At 36.8% G+C, this 22,136-nt stretch overlaps 1 protein-coding gene across 3 annotated transcripts in view; it reads right to left on the minus strand.

Moving 5' to 3' along the window:
- Positions 1 to 19,966: 19,966 nt before the first annotated feature.
- Ube2v2 (ubiquitin conjugating enzyme E2 V2) overlaps positions 19,967 to 22,136 on the minus strand; it is a 30,713-nt gene continuing 28,543 nt past the window's right edge. For 2 of the 3 annotated variants that reach the window (XM_048452453.3, XM_048452452.3), the window contains one exon: positions 19,967 to 20,849. In XM_048452453.3, coding sequence (XP_048308410.1) covers positions 20,703 to 20,849 — 147 coding nt within the window. In that variant the 3' untranslated portion in view covers positions 19,967 to 20,702. The remainder of the gene's footprint in view (positions 20,850 to 22,136) is intronic. The other variant, XM_085684968.2, reaches the window with a different exon arrangement.

Consider the following 22,136-nt stretch of genomic DNA (forward strand, 5'->3'; position numbering starts at 1 on the left):
TCATATCTAATAAATATCTAATAAATCAGTAAAGTTTCGGGATATAAAACTAACATACAAAAATCAATAGTTTTATATTAACCAACAATGACCTTAGAAAGAAATTAGGACAAATATTTCATTCATAATTTCTCAAAAATATTAAATAAGGTACATAGGAATAAGCATAACAAGAAAGCGAAAGGACTCTATAATGAAAACTTTATAGCATTGACAAAGGAAGCCAAAGAAGATACTACAATGGAAAAACCTTCCATGGTGATAGATTATAAGAACTGATATCATGAAAATGGCTATCTTGAGTTAATATTGAGACTCAATGCAATTTCCATCAAAATTTCAAAAACATTCTTCAGATAACTAGAGAAAACAATCCAATGATTTATATGAAACTACAAAAGACCACAAGTAGTCAAAACAATCCTAAGGGGAAAGAATACAGCTGTAAGTATCATAATGTCTGACCGCAAAGGCATCTGGTGCTGGCATAAAAGAGATAGACCAAAGAAACAGAATAGAGAATCTGGAAGTAAACTGACAAAGCTATGACTGCCTGAGTTTTGACAAATATATGTAACAGGGGAAAAAGTCTATTCCAAAAAATGGTGAACACATAAATAATAACCTCAGAGTCACCTATAATGTGTCAGTGCTGAATTAAGGAAAAGAAATAGCAAGTACTTCCCCTTGGGATCATTTAAGCAAGGGTGCACCCAGTTTGAATTTTCTACTTCTTTCTCTCTGTGTCTTCCATCTACCAGTTGACTGAGACTGAATCTGTGCCTAACTGTATGTTGTCTTCTGGATATGTTCCATCTCTGTGTGTACATAGGAATAAACATAACAAAGCATAACATGGGGAAGGAGTGGAGAATAGTTAAGGAAATATTTAGGAGAGTTTTATAAGAGATTAAGTCAATGAAAACTCCAACTGACCCAAATAACAAACAAATGGCATAAAGCAATATCAATATATTCCTTTCAATATTTATAGTGGATATTGACTTCATAAGGTTGCTTTTAACCTACTTGTTGCTTTCAACAAATGACTGTCATATATATTATACAGATATACACATATGCATTGTTCTTTGCATAAAAGGCATGGGAGAGTACATAACTTAAGCTTATAGCTAAAGGTGTATAAATGTGAATAAAGCCAAATAAAAACAGTTTTTAGAACTAGAAAAGAGACAAAAAGAAAACAAAAAAGATTTATGGAAGGGGATGTGGGACAAAAGGACACATGGAACATGATAACAGAAAGGAGCCTGGAAAAGGTTTTCTACGCAGGTGAAAGGGACCAAGAATCCACTAAAACATATTTTGTTTCACAATACCTTAGGGAGAGATGGCTCAGCACCACTAGCTGCCCTTAGAGAAGATCCAGGTTCAGTTTCCAGCTCCCATATCAGGCCTCGAGACTATCTGTAACTCCAGTTCCAGGGGATGATGCCTTTGCCTGGCCTCTGCAGGAATGTTAAGATGTTCAATGAGCTGTCTATAAACTCTTACTAAAGCTGAAAGAAGCAAATGTTAATTAATGTCTGTCTATCATATGAACTGTGCTTCTGATTGCTTACGGTTTCAGGAAGCTGCTTTTGGAAAACAAAAATCAGACTCACAAGCTCACTCACTCTTGTGGGGGGTGCCTGCTACATTTTTAAAACAATGTTTATGAAGAGTGGTGGGGAACATCCTTCAGCCAATAACTTTTAAGAGACTGGACCAGGTTAGTGTGGTCTTGAAAAAGGTGCACACCCACCCATTCACTCTCTTTTGTCCCTCATCTGCACGCTGAACTCGGTTCCTGATCCCCATTCGTGCAAAGGACTGTGATATGTGAGTCCCCCCCTTAAATAAAGAATCCCTTATAATATCCAATTCAGAGCTAGTCTGAGATTACTTTACTAGCATCTGCCATCATCTGGCAACCCCAATGCGGGTATGAGCCCTCTTTAACAGGACCAGCATCATCGCTCCCCACCCAGTTGCTCCCACCCACATCATGCTGCTGCAATGTCTCCAGTCATCTGGGTTTTTTCCCCAGTGCAATCCCCACAGAGTAATATCCACCAGCTGACCATAGCCCATTCATGGCTCGTGACTGATGGAAAGCTTTTGGTTTCGTTCTTATTCTGGCCACCAAAAAACTCTCTCTATGAATGAAATCTCTTTAATTGCTCTTCATAATTGCTCTTAATTTGCCAAGCAAAGCATATTTGACAGTTTATAAGTATGCACCAATATGCACAATCAAAGCAGGACTATTAGTTGCCACTGGCTGCATCTCTCTGCCATGCAGCTCCATGCAGCTGCAACCGTGACACTTGTGAGCCAATAAAGATTATTACACCTACGACAATTCACTGAAATTTTATAACAGAGGTAAGTAAATTAATAAATTTGATAGCTATGTGATTTCAGACAATATTACCTTTCAGGAATTTAATAACCATTTTGCTTACACTATGGATGGTATTCTCCAAGGCTTATGTGACTTTTTTCCTATATATGCATTTATTTGATTTGGGAATTAGCTTTTATTATTTTAATAGTATATCCTTAATACTGTTTTTAATAGTATATCCTTAAGAAAATGGTTTGATAACAAAGCCAAGAATGAGGCACTTTTAGAAATGACACAGTCTTTATAGACTAATAATGAACAGAAATCTGAAAAAAATTAATACCATTGAAAAGGATAACATTAATTTGACAGAAAAAAATTCAATCCATGTCAAAGGGTGCGAGAAATTGTCTAAAAGATTCGATTGTTGAATTTAACAATTGAAATCTGTTGAAAAGTTATGATAGATAGTGTATCTCTTGAGAAAAAAAAAAGGAAGTTATGATAGATAGGGTATCTCTTGAGGAAGGCAATATACATACCATCCAAATAATGTCAAAGGATGAGACACTATCTTCACTGGATAAATTTCTTGGAAGTAAATGTGCAGAATAAGGACCAGAGGCTAAGTAAATCAATGAAGGCACTAGAATTATATGCAAGACAAGAGAGTCAGACTTTACAAAAGGCAGTGGTAAAAGAATTTGAAACAATTGAGGAAATTATCAGAACTGATGAGTAGGGAGAGAAGGTACAAGAATAGGATTAAGCCTCACCAGTACATGTCAGAGTCAGGGATGACTTACCCAGAGTTCTAGCTACTTATCCTGTAATCTCCTCTGATAGGCCATCCAGTACTAAATATCCTAAATGATTCAAAGAATGTAAATGGCAACCTATAGGTATGAATGATCTAAAGGAAATTAAGCAAGCAATAGTATCTTAAGGCTTGCGTTCACCATTTCTTAGGGAAATGGTGAAAATGTGGGCTTCAAGCAATTAGACTACTCCACATGATTGGCTTCAACTACTTTCAGCAGTCCTTGAAGACAGAACACAGCTGCTATGGAAGTGCTATTGGAGAGAAGAGGCAAAATTTTTAGAACAACAGGAAAAAGCAAAAGAATTTGAGGCTTCCCAAGCTCATATCTGTGGCAAAGACTATTATGTGTAACCCAAAGGATCAGGCTTTATATGACAAACACATCTTGTCACTATGCCACACAGCAACTTTAAAGGCTTGAGAAAGGATTCAAGAGCCAAGAAAATAATTGAATTATATACCAGGGTTAAACAGGGCTAGAGAGAACCCTTTAGTGACTTTTTACAAAGATTAACTAAGGCTGTACAAATAGGAATAACAGACCCAGAAGTTAGATGAGTATTTACTTAATCTCTGTCTTTTGAAAATGCTGACTTAGAATGCAAAAAGTTACTTGGGTCTTTAAAGGTCAAATTAGCACCAATGGATGAGTGGATCCTGCATATAATGAATGTTGAGATATTTGACTATAATACTGAGGCTTGGGTAGGAGAGGCAACTTCCAATGGTATGAGGAGACACCAAAATGCCAAATGTTTTAATTGTGCCAGAACAGAACATCAAAGAAGGAATTGTAGGCAAAAAAAAATTCCTAGAAATAATATCTCCTCGGGGAATAACAAAATTAGAAGGTCTCAATCTTCTGGACGATGTAGGAGATGTGACAAAGGTTAACATTGGATCAATTAATATAGATCAACAAAGGACAGACAAGGCAACCTGATACCATCAGGAAACTCCTTGGGGGACCTCTCTCAGACACCCATGTCAAGCATAGTCCAGTCATTCCCAGTCACTGTGGAGAACATGTCTCACCAGAAAAATTAAAATGTCAGTGCATGCTGTAAAAATCCATTCTGTTCTAGATGATGGAAAAGACATGGAGGATGACTCAAAAATTCTAGTAAGAAAAAGGAAACATATATTTTGACAGACTTCTATAAATTATCAAAGACCAAAGCTAAGAGTGCATATAAATAACACTGTAATTGAGGGATTAATGGAAACAGGTGTGGTTGTGATTATCATTACTCCAGAATCTGGCATCCTAATTGGCCTCTTCAAGAGGCAGATGTTCAATTCCTAGGAATTGAAACCCAATCTAAAGTGAAACAAAGCTTGAGATGGGTTGAATGCATAGGGGCAGAAGGACAGAGAGAAAGGCTGAGGTCATCTGTGGGCTGATATCACAGTGAATCTATGGGTTCATGACCTGCTGTAGCAATAGAATGCTCAGATTAACATTCATGCAGTTCCAAACACTCATGTTCCTGGGGAGGATATTATAAAGTACTATAAAGGTCAGTAGCCATTCATACAAGAATACAAAGCAATTACCAAACCTTTGGAGGTACTAGCAGCCCTACCTTTAAAATTATTAACTGAGAAACCAATATTGGTTAAACAGTGGCCTTTAACAAAAGAGAAACTGCAGGCTTTAGAACAGCTGGTACAGGAGCAACAAGATGCTTACCATAATGAAGAATCAACCAGCCCTTGGGATTTTCTTGTATTTATTGTTAAAAAGAAATCTGAAAAATGGCAAATGGTGACAGATTTAAGAGCTGTCAACAAGGTAATTCAACCTATGGGCCCTCTACAATATGTAATTTCTTTGCCTTCCCTATTACCTAAAGGATGGCTTCTTACAAGTATTGATTTGAAAGATTGTTTTTTAGTATACCTTTGCAAGAAAAGGACAAAGAAAAATTGCCTTCACAGTGCCTACTGATAATAATTCTCACCCTACTACAAGATATCAATGGATCATCCTCCCACAGGGAATGCTCAGCAGCCCCACCATGTGCCAATACTTTGTAAGTCAGCCATTGGAAATAATACATAAACAATTTCCTAAATCTATAATTTACTATTACATTTTGATATCTGATTCAAATGCAGGTACCTTAGAAAAATGTTTGAAGAAATAAGAAAGTTTGCCTAAATGGAGATTACAAATTGCTCCTGAAAAAACACAAAGAGAAGATTCTGTCAATTACCTAGGTTATAAAATACATTTACAGAAAATTAGAACACAAGAGACACAAATTAGGAGACACTGATTGCAGACTCTTAATCACTTTCAAAGATATGTCCAGTTTACAACTTGCTATTAGGATAACACCAGATTGAATGTTTTATTTAAATAAAACCTTAGATGTTAACAAAGACTTAAATAATCCCAGAGAATTAACAGCTAAGGATGGGAAAGAATTCAACCAAGAACTGTGGTTGAAGAGAAATTACAGGAGGCACATGTGAATAGGGTGAATCCAAATCTTAATTGTATTTTAATCATATTGCATTGCAGAATTTCCTCTACAAGAATTTTAATGCAGAGAGAAGATATATCTTAGAATGAATCTTTTATCACATAAAACAAGTAAAAAATTAAAAACTTATGTGGTAAAGGTCTCTGAAATAATTATAAAAGGAAAATTGAGACTTCGTCAACTAGTAGGAATAGATCCAGCAGAGATTATAGACCTTTTACTAAATATGGAATTAGCAAATGATGGGAAGACAATTAACCCTGGCAAAAAGCTTGTGCTAAATTTTTAGGAGAGATTAGTAGCAATTATACCAAAAGTGAAAGAATTAACTTTATAAAGAGAACTACTTGGATTCTTCCCTGAATAGCATGTGACACACAAATAACTAAAGCCTGTACATTCTATCCTGATGCAAATCAGTCAGGAAAAGCAGGTTACAAATCAGAAGAAGATTTAAGTAATGTGGGGAAAAAAGCCCTTCTAATTTTGTCCAAAAGGCAGAGTATATGCTATTCTCATAGTACTAAGGAATTTTAAAAAACCTCTCAATATAGTTACTGTTTTGCAATATGCAGAAAGAGTTGTCTTGCATATTGAAACTGCTGAATTTATACCAGATGATACAGAATTGACTTCATTATTCATTCAGGTTCAAGATTTAATCAGGAATAGGCTTTGTCCCATATACATAACACACATTTGATCCCATACAGGTCTGTCAGGCCCTCTAGCACAAGGTAATGCAGAAATTGGTCAATTATTGATTGGAAATGTGCTGAGGCCTCAGAATTTCATAAAGGACATCATGTCAATAGCAGAGGTTTAAAGAAAGAGGTTTCTATTACATAGCAACAAGCTAAGGAGAATATAGGAAATGTCCTACTTGCTCTTTCTATAACCCAAATAGCATTACCTACAGAGAATAACCCAAAGGGTACTCAAATGAATGAAATCTGGTAGATGAATGTGTTCCAATTTACAGAATTTTGAAAATTAAAATATGTACACCACACCATTGACACTTATTCAGGTTTTCAACGGGCAACAACTTTGAGCTCAGAAAGGGCTGATTCATGTATTTATTAGAAGTTATGACCATTATAGTTATACCTGCCCAAATAAAGACAGATAATGGTCCAGCATATACCTCTAAGAAAATAAAACAGGTTTTTTGCTCATTATAATATAAAGTATATTACAGGTATACAAAACAATCCTACAGATCAGGCAGTTATAGAAAGATCCAATCAAACCATAACGGATATGTTAAACAAACAGAAATGAATGGAAATTATACCTAGAAATAGATTGGATAATGCTTTATTAACCTTGAATTTTCTTAATGCTAATGTGAAAGGAACAATGGCAGCAGAGAGACATTGGATAATAGAAAAGATTTCTGAATTAAATCAGATGATGTATTTCAATGATGTGTTGACATCAGAATGGAAACCAGGAGATGGTCTATGTTGGGTAAGAAGTTTTGCTCTTTTTTCCACAGGAGAAGAAAAGCTATGCATACCTTTAAAATTAATAAAGATTCAGTTTGAAAAGGAGAAACCTCTCGAGAAAGGGAAATGACAGTTCATCCACAGAGACAATAACCATACAGGTGGAAAGAAAATCTGATAAGGGTTAGAGGTTCTGCTCTTCTCTTCACGGGAAAATATTCATCTTCAAAAAGTCAAGAGACCTTGGACATTTGAATGCCTAAAGAGAAAAAGATAACTATATAGAAAAGATCACCAAGCAAAGAGGAATATGACTTATGAAGACAGGTCATCTGGAGGGTAATAGATATATATATATATATATATATATATATATATATATATATATATATATCCCAGTAGAGTAATAGATTCACTTAAAAATCAAAGCTGGCATTGGAGTTAGACAATAGTTATTCTTCTCTAAATCCACGCATTTTGTTGAAAGAAAAATTCAGAGTTCCTGTCTCATATCAGGAGGTATCTTGTATGAAACAGAAAGAAGAAAGAATTTAGGAAAAAATTTACTTTTCTTCATACCTATTTTTGTCTCTATTATACTTTTCATTGAATATTTGTCTATATAAATAATTTTTAAGTTTTCCACAAGGAACAATAAATTTCCTGCAGTGATCTCTAAAGTATCCAGGAAGAAGATGGGGTCCCACAACCACGACTCCACCTGGTTGATATGGCATCATGATGCTTATAGTGCTACTGTAATACCAATTTTGAGTGCCTGCTACTCAAGATGGTTCCAACTTGGTTAGCTGAAATGGTGCACCTTCTTACAATATTCTGGCTAGAACTCCAAATAAGAACTTCAGAAAAACCCCCATCAACTACTCCGAGACTATTTGCAATTATACCAGACTGTAATCTTGAAACTTAACCATCACTTTAGTTTTACAGGATCCCATAGAAAGAACATCACTCCCATGACAGCTGGAAGTAATTCTAGAAGACAAAATCCCTTCTCCCAACGAATTTTGTCCTCAGGGTTAGGGACATCAATTAGGGGTTGATTATTACTTGTATAGGGTTAGGGGTTGGGGTGGAAATTTTGTAGACCCAGGGATCCCACTTCAAAGAAAAGGAAATTGAATGAGATAATAGGTAGATTAGTGTGAGCTTACTCACACTAATAATAATAATAGTAATAGAGTGATTACTTGTGAGCTATAGATAATTTACATTGGTATAGATTCTTGTATATTGATACAAACTCAAATTATAGTTGTTATATTGAATATGCTCCTATTTCTGTTTACAATATTTATACAACTATGCAAAGTTATTTTGTCATATTGTATGCATGCATATTTCTACCTCTGTTTAAGATATTTTGTATATTGATACAATTTTAGGAAATATTTATTATATTGCTTTATACATTCTTTTTTTTGGTTTTTCAAGATAGGTTTCTCTGTAGCTTTGGAAACTGTCCTGAACTAGCTCTTGTAGACCAGGCTGGCCTCTAACTCACAGAGATCCTCCTGCCTCTACCTCCTGAGTGCTGGGATTAGAGATGTGTGCCACCACTGCCAGGTGCATTATACATTTCTACCTCTGATCAAGATACTTATACATTGTTTACATTTTGAGGCCATTGTCCTCATTAGCTACACAGTTGTTTAAAGATTGTTTAATATTCTAATATGAAGTCTTAGTCTTTAAGTTATACAAGTATTAAGTATTAAAGGTCAATAGTCATCAATGTTTGTCATACTTACAGTTAATCAGGATCTTTTGATACATAGAGATCATATTCCACATAATTAGGTAATCTTTAACCACTTCAAATAACTGTAAAATATGGCATTTAAATAACTTAGGGTTCTGTTGACATGAGACATGATTGCTCCCAGCAGCACTGATCTATTCCCAAGAGAATGTTATGCACTGAAGACACTCCACTTGAAGCTTGTTTTCTTGTTGGCAAAACTGGCCTTTGGGCAAGGAACTGCCCATGCCTCAACCACTGACAAAATGCACGGTGTTCAGATTTAATAAGCACAATACAAGACTGCCAAACCTTGCCAAGACAGGGTAAGATGGTTTTGAATTTTTTCCTGCCTCTGAAAATGTTCTGTCAATTACTTTAGGCCTTAGTCAAAGTTGGTTGCTCCAACATTGCAAATGAGACTTTGGGTGATTGCCCAGGTAGCCAGTTGTCTCTGTCATTTATTGCAGATTTTGGAAGCTGCTTGATAGTACTTCTTGTCTACTCAAGTAATATTATTTCCCATCTCAGGACTTTAATGGGGTTGAAGTCATAGTTACTTTCCTCTTATGACTTAGCCAAACCATTTCTAATACAAGACTTAGACTCCTTAGTATAGAATAATTATTGAAACATTAGCATATGCTTCTTGTTTAATATTGTTTTTGCTGGTTGTAATTCCATATGTGTCACCCTGCACAAAACTCAACTGCAAATAGATCAAAGATCTCAATGTAAAACCAAATACAATGAACCTGATTAACAGATAGAGGGAAATAGCCTTGAACTCATCAACACAAGAAAGTATTTTCTAAATAGAACAGTATTAGTGCAGGCAGTAAAAACAACAATTAAGAAACAGGAACTCATGAAACAAAGAAGTGTCTGCAAGGCAAAGAACAGTCACATTAGAACATGGCAGCCTACAGAATGGAAAAAGAATTTTACAACAGATTCAAAACAGATAAAGAACTCAAAAAACTAGTGTCAATAAAACAAACAACCCAGGCGGGAATAGTGGTACATACCTTTAATCCTAGGACTCAGGAGACTCTAAGTTTGAGGCCAGCCTGGTCTTCAAGCATGATACAGGACAGTCAGGGCTGTTACACAGAGAAACCCTGTCTTGAAACCCACCCTCAGAAAAGAAACGAATCTAATTTTAAAATGTGGTACAGAGCTAAACAGAGAATTCTCAAAAGAGAAAACTCAAATGGCTGAGAAACACTTAAAGAAATGTTCAACATCCATAGCCATCAGGGAAATGCAAATCAAAACTACTCTGGGATTTCATTTTCATCTGTCATAATGGCTAAGATCAATAAAATAAATGACAGCTCATGTTGGTTAGAATTTGGACTAAGGGGAGTTCAAACTTACATCACCACTATGGAAATCAACATGGCAGTTTCTTGAGAAAATGGGAATCAATGTACCTCAAAATCTGGCTACACTACTCTTGAGCATACACCCAAAGGATGTTTCATCGTACCACAAGGACACTTGCTCAACCATGTTAATTGTTGCTCTATTCATAATATCTAAAAACCAGAAACAATCTGGATGTTCTTCAATAGAAGAGTGGATAAAGAAAATGTGGTACACCTACACAATGGAATATTACCCAGTCATAAAAAAAGATGCCACCATAAAATTTGCAAGTAAGTGGGTGGAACTAGAAAAATATCATCCTGAGTGAGGTAACCCAGACCTAGAAAGTATTCACTTATTTGTGGATACTAGTTATTAGATCAATGATAATCAAGCTATAATTCATAAGCACAGAGCATAGATATAGAGAGGGACTAGAGGTGAGAGATTTCATTAAGAAAAAGGAAAAGACAATTATGGTTGTATTGGAGTGGGCTGGAACAGGAGGATCAAATGTGAATGAGAAGAGAAGGAGATGAGGGAGATAATACAAGGAGAGACAGCTAAAATTAAGGGCCATTTGAGGGGTAGTATGGAAAGCTGATACATAGAAGTAGTACCTAAAGTATATACACAAATGAAGGAGATCTAACTGAAATTGCCAAATAATGGGAGAAACAGAGTCCCAACTGGCCATCTCTTCTCACCAAAGTACCAGGAATGGCTTAGATCTAATTGAGACACTGCACAAAGGGGTCACATGGGAATCCCCAAACCACCCAGGCTATTCCCAAGACTATATGTTACTCTCCACAAACTGAGGGCAAGGCACTATTGCTAAAGACAACATCTGTACAACTCACTGAAGATGAAAAAGCCTAGCTGGTGCCTATACAGCCTTCATTCCTACACTCTAGCATCTTTGGTACTTTGCACACGACTAAAGGAGAAACGTAAACCTAAGCCAATCACAAACTCTTTGCTCTATAGTGGTATCCCGCCTGCAAATACACTAGCACAACGGTGGCACAAAACTTGTGGGTGTAACCAACCAACACCTGATTTGACTTAAGGCTCACTCCAAATGAAACCAACTCTGCTTTGGATGACCAAGAACTGGACAGTAGATAGCCCAAGGATCTAGAGGAAAAACAAAATAATAGTGCTCTTTTAAAAATGTATTGATGGCTCCAAATGATAGCATAGATAACATAGATCAGTGTCTTGCTCAAGCCATCATCAGTCGCTTCCTCCTACAGCAGATGGGAACAAATACAGCCAGACATGACAGAGTTAAGAGACCTTGGAACACTCAGCCCTAAGTGGTATGTCTCCATCAGATTCTGCCCCTCAGAGGTTAGGAAACTTCACAGAAGAGGGGGCAGAAAGAATATAAGAGCCAGGGGTGCTAAAGGACACCCAGAAAATAAGGCCCTCTAAAAGAACATGAGCAAAGCTCACATGAACTTACAAAGACGGAAGCAGCATGGGCAAAGCTCACACAGGTCTACACCAGGTCACCTGTGCTTACGCCTTCCAGGTTAGCGGTTCTATGGGATTCCTGAGTGTGGGAATGAGTGGGTCTTGTGTATTCTCTACCATTCTTTTCTTTCTCTTTGTTTTGCCCAATTCCAATGTGATAGCTTTTGCTTTAGCTTAATTATCATCCCTTAGGAGCCTGTTTGTTTTCTAATGAGACAGAAAGTGGATCTAGATGGGAGGGGAGGTGGAGAGGAACTTGGTGAAGTAGAGGGAGGGGAAGCCACAATCAGGACATATTATTTGAGAAAAAAAATCTATTTTCAATAAAAGGGAAATAAACATAAACAATGTCAAAAGATATCTGAAATCTTCCCCTCTCAATAAAGAAATTTCCTCAGTTGATGCTTGCACTTAGAGAAGATCCCTGAGTAGGAGAAGAAATCTGTCATTGTCCTCCCTCACCAGTTCAGAGGTTTAAGTTTCAGAATAACTAAACGGCGGCTTCTGATAAAAGACCCATATGGGATGACTAGTCGATTTTATCAATTTCTTGGGTCCCAATTCTACACTTGGCCCAAGTTCATGTCAATACTGAGTATTTTCTTCTCTGGTGAAGAGAAGAGAATGAAAAGGGCTGTCACCATGGCTTCTTGAGAAAGAAAACAAACCTGGACAATGTGTAACTAAAACAGGACAAAAAAAATCCCCAAACCAATGGCCTACACAGCTTTAACAATAAAGCTCATGGAGGCCACACACCATCTTTGAAACTTGATCATAAGGGGAACTGAAGAATTAGCACTCCCATCCCAGAATATTAATGTGCCACAGGAAAATATAGATCTACAGACTTCCTAAAGATGCTAAAAGGTCAGATGAAAAAGTAGTTGGAAGTAGACATCTATAAGAGAACTTGGGATAGGGATGCTAAGACTACATTTTGCAACTAACAGCTAGCCAGTGAAAAGGTTACTGAAGTTTGAGAGACAGGACTGAAAAAAGATTCTAGTGAGGAAAAAAATAAACTGCTACCAATATATGAAGAAGGGACATTGCAAGAGGGAATGCCCTGTCATAAAAAGAAAAACTACTCCTCATGACTTCTGATGAGGACTGGAGACATCAAGAAATGTATTACCGTCTGTAACTGCAATTACAGGGTGAGCATGTGGTGATCTTTGCTCTGTACATGCTTTCTAGTCTGCCTTTTCTTCTCTACAGGTAATACTCCCTCACATCAAGGCCATTTTGACAATGTGTTTGCTAAAATGTCTATTTCTAACTACTCGGGGTGGGGGAGATTGTACAAGCAAAGAAAAGGTTTAGTGGCATGAATTGTGAGGGGAAAATTGTGGAAAATCTAAACAAAATACAGTTTCTTCTAACAGAGGACAAAACTCCATTAAAAAAAAATAGATAAATTGTGAAGCCACTTGGCAGAAATTGAAATTCCCCCAAAGGCCAGGAGTTTTTAAGAAAAAAATATCTACTCAAGATTGTATACTCCCCTCAAAAGATGAACTTTGCTCCTCATCTGAACCATTTTGAGTTAGCCAACTGTGTATGAGTGTGAGGCCAAGCTCTGATGACTCTGAGAGGCACAGGATCCCTTTACACTAGGAATAAAACCCAACCAGACCAACAGTGGATGTTGTGGCATGATTTGACAGGGCTATACATCCTTCTACAAACGTGAAACTTTTTGTTTTGCCAAAATATTTTGGACTATGTCTTGTGACCACCCTAGACCCATTTATAATATGACCAGCTGCCCTACAAATGTGACTGACTGGCAACCTCACAGCACGGGAACTCTCCAACCCTACCATAGGAAATCCAGTTCATAGGAGTAACTTGAAAACTTAAATTCCAGATGCATGAGACCTACCATCAAGCCTCTATGGTTACACTTAGACTTCCACTTACTTTAAAATAACATCTACCTTATTGACACCCAAACATTTGGGGTTGACTCTTTTTATTACAATTGTACAAAAGCAATCAATCTCCAATGGCAGCAACAATGTTCATCAAAACTGACCAAATACTACAGACAACAGAAATCTTACTGCAAGTATAGAAATTTTAGAACAGACTAAATTCATTGCAAAATAAAAATGTCTAAAGAGTGGCTATTACTTTGAGAGAAGAAAGGATATTGTTTCAAAATGATTTCCTGAAAGACTGGGTAAAAATGAGATAAACTACACAAGACTATCCCAAACCCTGAGGTGGGAAGGAGCCTGGACTTTAACTTACCAGAATTGCTGACAACATCAATACAAACGGAATCTGAAGTAGCTAAAGGAGAACAGTCAACATTTCTCAGTGTAGAATCTAGTGCTGATGACTTAGGGAAACTTCAATTACAGAAAATAAACAGAACTTGTAACCTAAAACGCTGTACTTTAAGAGTCTGTGCTACCCCAATTAAGTGGATCTTCACGGCATCTCACAGCTAGGACTGGGGAATTTCTGAGCCACACTCATTCTGTCGGTGGGAAACAGATGGGCAGTATTACAAAGTGACTCTCTCACTGGACTCCCATTGTCCTGACTGTGAAATGAGACATAAGGTCTAGCTAGGGAATCCTGACTTAGACAAGCCTGACCCCGTCTTCCTGCACGTCACTAATATCTGATGCACAGAAAAAGACTAGTTCTGTTGGGAAGGAACTCAGAACCATGTCATATTGCTATCTGATTTCTTCCACAATGTGACTATTCATTTACTTACCCAAACTGAAATCTGACGCAGTACCAAGAAAATAGTAATTCACAAATATGTACAAAAACCTAGGTACTGAAAGTGTCTTTCCTGGAATTAGAATTAGCCATTACACATGAGGTTATTCTAAAGAACCAAACCAACTAAAAGAAAACCCAGAATTAAAAGATGAGGGAATCAGTCTGGTTAAGGAGTACAGCACATGCAGAGGATTGGGGGAGGTGGTTAAATGCCTGCTTCCTTCACCTACTTCTATTTCTTTCCATTTTTTAAAAACAATAGGTCTAATATTCCTCTATTATATTATATTTAGAAGACAAATCTTTAAAACATCTTTGTATCCTATTTTTAAATTTTTAGTTACATAATGCATACAATTTAATGACTATATTTCTTCACACAAGAACATGTGCTGGTCTTCATCTGGGAATGTGAGGTTGAGGGACATCTAGACTGGATTCCATGTGTTGTGTCTCCATTATTTGACTGCTGGAATCCTACAGCCTGGGCTCGTCCCAAGTAGGGTCTTTCCTTTTTTTCACTTCTATGCCTGCAACTGTCTGTTCTGGTTCAGGATTTTTGTTTTGTTTTTTTCTCTCATTTTTGGTGGCTCGTGTTCTCTAAGCAGTTTTTAGGCCAGACATAACGGAAGTGTTCACTTTCCTTCTATCTTAGGTTCATCAAAGCCTTGCCTTCAAATGAACTTGCCTAAGGAACTCAATCAAATAGCTGTTGCTTACTGCTCTGCTGCTGCTCTGCAGTCCTCATCCAAAAATACTAAATACAAACCTACTCTTCCTAGTACCTTCCCATTTCATTATGAAACCTTCACAGCATGGATCAATGTACATGCAGAGACTTGGGGCCAAGTCAGCAATCATTTCTTCATGGGGAGGCCCAGGAAGTGAGAAGTACAAGTCATGGGCAGCTGGGGCTAAAACACACCTTTTCCTGACTCACTCAGCAGTGCTAGCATCAAAGATGCTGGTACAGTTATCAACAGATAACTTTAATCTTTAAGACAACAGCCTGCAAGCAGAAATCAACCTTGCTTTTGTGTATAATCTTTACCCAGCTTTTTTTTTTTTTTTAGTAGCTACTTGTTACTGAGTGAAGACAAAAATAAAACAGACACCATTACACCTGTTGGTGGCACACAGATTACTGAGCAACTATTACGTGGGGTTTAGTCAGTTACCCGTTTGAGATAGGACACTTGCTAAACCTTCCAAGTGAAGAAGAATCGATTCAGCTTTTATCACTGACTTCATAAACTTGCAAGGGGGAACCTACTACGTCAATATTAAACTACACGTAAAAATGAGGAGCAAAGCCATTATTTCACAGCTGAGAACCTTTCACTAAGAATATAAACACCACAACAACCAATTTATATCCAATAGTTTGAAAAATTGTCTCCTCTTCCCACCTCTTGATCTAGAGACATGTTAGGATTACAGACACACACTAGAGTCCAGTTTTTTATACAGCTTCAGCCAATCCAAACTCAAGTCACGAGGCTTCTTTCTCCAGCCTTATCAAAATGACTTTTTAAATCATGTAACTCATTCCATGAGTTTCTCAAACTCCTGAATTTTACAAAATGATGGTTTTGATCTTTATTTCGTTTCTATATCAGGTTTAGTTTTCTTTGCAAAAAAATAATTATGTTGGGTGTTATCTTCTCAACATTCAACAAATCTTTCTAAGCATCCAACATTTTCAGTGTAAGATTTCCCTAGGGCTGAAAAGATGGCTTAGAGAGTAAAGGTACTTGTCCCTAATACAGACGACCTGAGTTCAATTCCTCACGTGGTAGGAGAATAAACTCCTAAGCTATTCTCTGACCTCCAGAGCTAGCATGTGTCCACATACACGAACACACAGCCATGCACAAGTACACAGGCACACACAAAATAATACATTGGGGGGGGGGACATATCCATCCACTCTTTGGCAATATCACCAAAAAATATTAACTTTAGAAATCCTATTTCTTTGGATTCCCTGCTTTCGAGTAAAGTCAGTATTGAATGTGAGTTAACCACTAATGTTCCAATAGGTTCCATAATACACTGATTACATCTATTTAACATATATACCTTTCCAAGATCTTGAAAAGTTACAACTAGTCAAAAACTAGTCCAACAGAAGCAGTAAAATTACACTGGTACTTATCAGAAAAGTAAAATAAATGGTACGGGAGAATTGTCTGTATTCTGTCAATCATGTTTTAAATAAACGCTGATTGGCCCACTAGCCAGGCAGGAAAACCAGATAGGAAGTAGAGGTGGGGCAATGAGAACAGGAGTATTCTGGGAAGAAGGAAGCTCTCTCACAGTTCTGCCCAGATCATGGAAGCAGCAGGAAGTGACCAGCCCTGCTGAAAAAGGTACTGAACTATGTGGCTAACATAGATAAGGATAATAAGTTAATACACGTTATGAGAGCTAATATGAAGCCTGAGCTAGTGGGCCAATCAGTTTTACAACTTAAGGAGACCGGTGTGTGATTTTCTTTGGGGCTACCAGCTGCAAGAACCAGGCAAGACAGAAACCCCAATGAGCAGGCCCTCATGTTACAAATAAGTGTCTGTTAGATTCTGCCCAACAATGAATATCTTAATTCTGCATGCAAATACCTAAAAAGTACTTACAAAGGAAAAACTAAAAAAGATTCCTTAAATACTTCCAAAAATTCTTTCAAAACTGTATCTTGACAGGCTTTTTCAGTTGCTATGGAGCCAGTCCTGAAACTGTAGACCAGGCCGGCCTGGAACTCACAGAGATCAGTCTGCCTCTGCCTCCTGAGTGCTGGGATTAAAGGTGTGTTACCATTTTAAATATACCTAAGAATTCATTTAAAAAGCAGACGTGATTGTGGCTGGCAATGCTGTCTTTTCTATGCAAGAGAGTCTACAAATACAAATGCACTTACTAGAATGACCTAAAGTCATGATCAAACTTAGCAATGTTTTTCAGTGGCATGCTCTAAATTTTCAAATAATAATTTTACATGCATTTACAATGTATAACATATTAGGTAGCTTTTAGCATTGAAATAAGTCTATTGGTAAAACAGCTTGGGCAGATAAACCAAACTGATTCCCTCTCTATTGGCCTACTCAAATGCTGAGTGTAACAGTTTTTTAAAGGATAAAATAAAATCCTAAGCTTGTTTTCACACCCAGAAGACTAAAAAGCCTTTGACCCCCCTCCCAATGTTTATGATACAAAATCCTGGAAAGTTATACACAGATCCCTAAACAAATGCAATAACTTTATTTTAAATTATCAAATAATAAAAACTTCTCAGTTCTGAAAATTATCAACCAAGTAGCTAAAGGCATTAAAGAGTAACAGTGACCTACTAGGACAAAAATTTTACTTTTGTAACTTTTGTAACTTTTATTAACATATACTCAGCCTCAAGAGTTTTCAGTCACACTTGAAAACTCTCTGAAACAAATTTCTAAGGCAATTTTCTCATCTGTTTATACAACATTCCTGCAACCTTAGCCATTTTACAAAGGAAAATTTGCTTTTGATGGCTTCTATTTGAAAGAGGCTCTATTAACCCTTAAGTTTCATCAATTATATCTTAGAAAATCATATATATTGCAACTGTTACATGCATAATGGATTCTGCTTTGGAATCTGCTGACTTACAGATTTCTGTTAAGGTCCACAATCCCTAACACAAGAAAGAGTTGTTTTTAGGCTGGACTCTCTGACAACAGAGACTTGGGCGGACGAGAGGACTTCCACAGTAGCATACAGAGTGAGGACATGAGGCAAACGTACCAAATCCCAGCCTACAAAAAGTATCCCAATACTTACTAGCTTTCAAGAATCACAAGACATATTTTCAAGGCAGAAAAGATCATACGGGTAACATCTCTATACTGTCAGTGCAATTCACCTTAATCTTGAACCATTAAAATACTAGGATAATACTTCAGGATAACATTTAAGTCTGTTTTAATAAATTAAACATGGAACAAACTGTGTATGTTGTGTTGTTTTGCAACACTTAGAACATCTTTGAGGGGCTGATGAGATGGCTCAATGGTTGAAATGCCTGTTGGGGATCAGATCCCCAGAATCCACATCAAATGATAGAGGAGGCTGTAATTCCAGCCTTGGAAAGTAGAGGCAGGGGATCTCTCAACTAGCTGATTGATAAGGCTAGCTGCATCAGTGAGCTCTGGGTTCACTTAGAAACCCTGTCTCAAATTATAAAGTGAAAGAGTAATTGAGAAAGATTCTTCACACCAACCTTAAGACCTCTACATGCACCCACACACACAAACACACACACGAAAAAAAAACAAACATCTGTGATAATTCAACTGTGTTAAGATTGGTGCATTTATGCTGAACATGGTGGTGTACACCTGAACCAGTACTTAGAATGCTCAGACAGGAAAACTGCTAAAAGGCCATCATAGGCTACACAGTAATACTGTTTCAAAATACCAATAAGAGTGAAGATGTTTAAGCAAACTGTCAAAGGAGTTTAATTAATGCAATGCTGACAAATAAAAAGTTTTAACTTTGAAACAGCTTAAAACATGCCAAGTATGTTTCAAGAAACCTGTTCTTGCTATAAAAGTAACGAATGAAACAGATTGATAATCCACAACCTGCTATTAATTATTTTCCTTGACTTCTTTACAGGCAGAGTGTGAACATCTAATTTTTTTATTAAGACAATAAATCTTTGTCACCTTGATAAAAGAACAAAAATGAACTTTCAAGTTCAGACATAGATTTCTTAACATGAAACTGGAGTGGAATGAATAAAATAACTTTTGTTGGTCTTAAAGGATAGGGAAGGGAACCAATGAGATGGCTCAGCAATGAAGGCACTTGTTCACAAGCATGGTGATCAGAGTTCAACACCAGGAACACACATAAAAGGGGAGGAGAGAACCAACTCCACAAAGGTATCCTCTGACCTCCACAGGTGCACACGCATGTGTACACACATCCAAATTAAATAACAACTAAAATATTTGATAAGAAGGAAATGTCTTCAATACATTCAATGTAAGTAACCTAAAGCTTCATATAAAAATAAAGATGTTACAAAAAGAAAAGTAATGGATACTTAAATAATTTGTAGTCTATAACTAGAAAAATTGCTAAAATGCAAAGATCCTTTTTGAATATTACCTATGATGAAATCAAATTAGAAACGTAACTGGGATACCTCTTTGTGCAAAGAAATTCAACTAAGCACGTAATATGTCAAAGTAAATGCTCTGTAAATTCCAACCGCAAGCATATAAAATAGAATAAGTAAAAGATGTGTTTCAATGAAAATCTGTGATAATCTCAATGTTTCTGGTTTTGTTTGAAGTGCAATCTTATTCACCAGCCCAGGCTGGCCTGGACCTTGCAATCTTTCTGCTCCTGACACCATCATGCCTAGCTTAATGCCAATTTTTACCACCTTGATATGGCTACTATAGTTAATACCAATGTAACAGAAATAGCACAGTCTGAGGACACATTCCACATTTTATTTACATTTCAAGACTAACTTTGATCTGAAATCACATATCCATACACCTATTTCCTTTTCATTGCTTCACTTAAAACCTCTAAGCATGTTTTATTAAACAAAGACTGTAAACAAATATTTATCATGTCTGTTACATGGAACAAACGGGAACAGCTTTTAACAGAGATTCATCAATACCCCCAAACATCTTTTTATTATAAATACAGGTATCAAAACAATCCTGAAGCTATTTTTGATGCTATAGTAGTCAGCACCCACACCCGCACCGCTTCGAGTTAACACAACTGTGACTACTCATTACACCTGCTACTTTAAACAGTTTGCTGTAGTCTAAGGACGATGGATAAAGCATGCCATTCTGTTCTTCCTTCTTGAGACTTTATTGTTCAGAAAGACAAAGGTTTCCACTGCCATCTGACACTCCTTTGCCATGCTTTTGTCTTGAAAACCTGAATTCAACTTTGAATACTTCAGGCTCATGTTTAAATGACAGTGCTTTAAGAAGAGAAAGAAAAATTGTGCTGCACTTCTCCTGTTACCTGAAAACATAATAGGTGTACATATATTAAATATATTCTTACAACTGTCCAGGTCATGTTTACCAGCTGGAATTCTTTTACTTAATGTGTGGGTATTTTGCATGGTGATATTTAATCAAGACATTAACATGAGTAGAAGGTTGTTGATTTAAGACAAGTTTGAGATCCACTAAAATCAGTTGTTGTAAGTCTGTCCTTCTGGTGGTTGTGGAAGCTTCATATTTTCTTTGGACATCATTAGACGTCTTAGCTCTTGGAGGACAACTTTAATGCTATAGGAATTTTGCCATTTTGCTAATACTGGTATGCTTCGTGCATCCACCTGAGAGGGGAGAAAAAGAGGGACAATTAATTACCAAAGTACTACAGAACCATAGCTAGACATAGTGGAGCAAATGAGAGTAGAGAAAAGAGGGTCAAAAGGTCAAGTCAGCCTGGGATAGATACAGAAATCCTGTTTCACAGGAAACAAAATTAATAATAGTACTACTAATAATGATAATGTATTACTATGTACTAATATTTTAAATACCTTAACAAGAATGAGATCCCATGACATTTCAGATTTAAAATGTATATTATAATGCTAAGGCTCATAATGAATATATTTTAAAATTATATATTTTAAAAATATTTTTTAACAAGAAAAGCTTTAACAAGATTTTCTAAAAATTTAAATTTTAAAATTTATTTTCTGAACTTTACAATAACATACAGCAATCTTATTACCAAAGCTATCATATACAAACACTATATTAAATAACTACTTTGTAAACATTTATAAACCTTCTTGATGATTAAAATGAGGTTGTTGATTTAAAACAAATTTTAGATCTACTAACATTGGTCAGAATACTCCTTTCTATTTCCAATAAAACTCAAAAAAGAAGAAACAAGTTAAAGTACTTCTACTTGTAGACAACATGATCTTATACAGAGACAACTCAAAGAATAGCATTAAAGAAACTACTGAAGGTCAGGAATGATGGTACACACCTTTAATGCCAGCCACTCAGGAGGAAGAGGCAGGTGGATCTCTGTGATTTGGAGGCCAACCTGGCCTATACACTGAGTTCCAGGCCATCCAGGAATACATAGTGAAATCTTGTCTCAAACACATGGTGAAAGGAACAAGAAGGGGGAAAGAGGGGAGGAGAGAGGATGAGGGAGAGATAGAAAGGGGAGAGAGAGGAAAGGGGGAGGACAAGAAGGAGAGTGAGTGGGGGAAGAAACTACTGAAGCTAGTTATGTTCATAGTATCCATGATTTTAAAAAAGTTGTATCTCTATCTACTTGTAATGAATCTAAAACCTAAAATTAAGAAATTTTAAAAATTAAGATATTTACTGAGAGGGGATGGTATGTGAGAACAGTGGGAAGAGAGGAGTGGGAGAGCAATGAAAGAGACACCTTGATATAGAGAGCCACTATGGGGTTAGGGGGAAACCTGGTGCTGGGGGAATTTCTAAGAATCCACAAGGATGACCCAAAGTAAGACTCTTAGCAATAACGGAGAGGGTGCCTGAACTGGCGTTCCCCTGTAATCAGAGCGGTAAATACCCCCATCAGAGCCTTCATCCAGTAACTGATGGAACCAGATGCAGAGAGC

The sequence above is a fragment of the Myodes glareolus genome, chromosome 2, assembly GCF_982192425.1.
Source record: "Myodes glareolus chromosome 2, mMyoGla1.1, whole genome shotgun sequence".
Lineage (NCBI taxonomy): Eukaryota > Metazoa > Chordata > Mammalia > Rodentia > Cricetidae > Myodes > Myodes glareolus.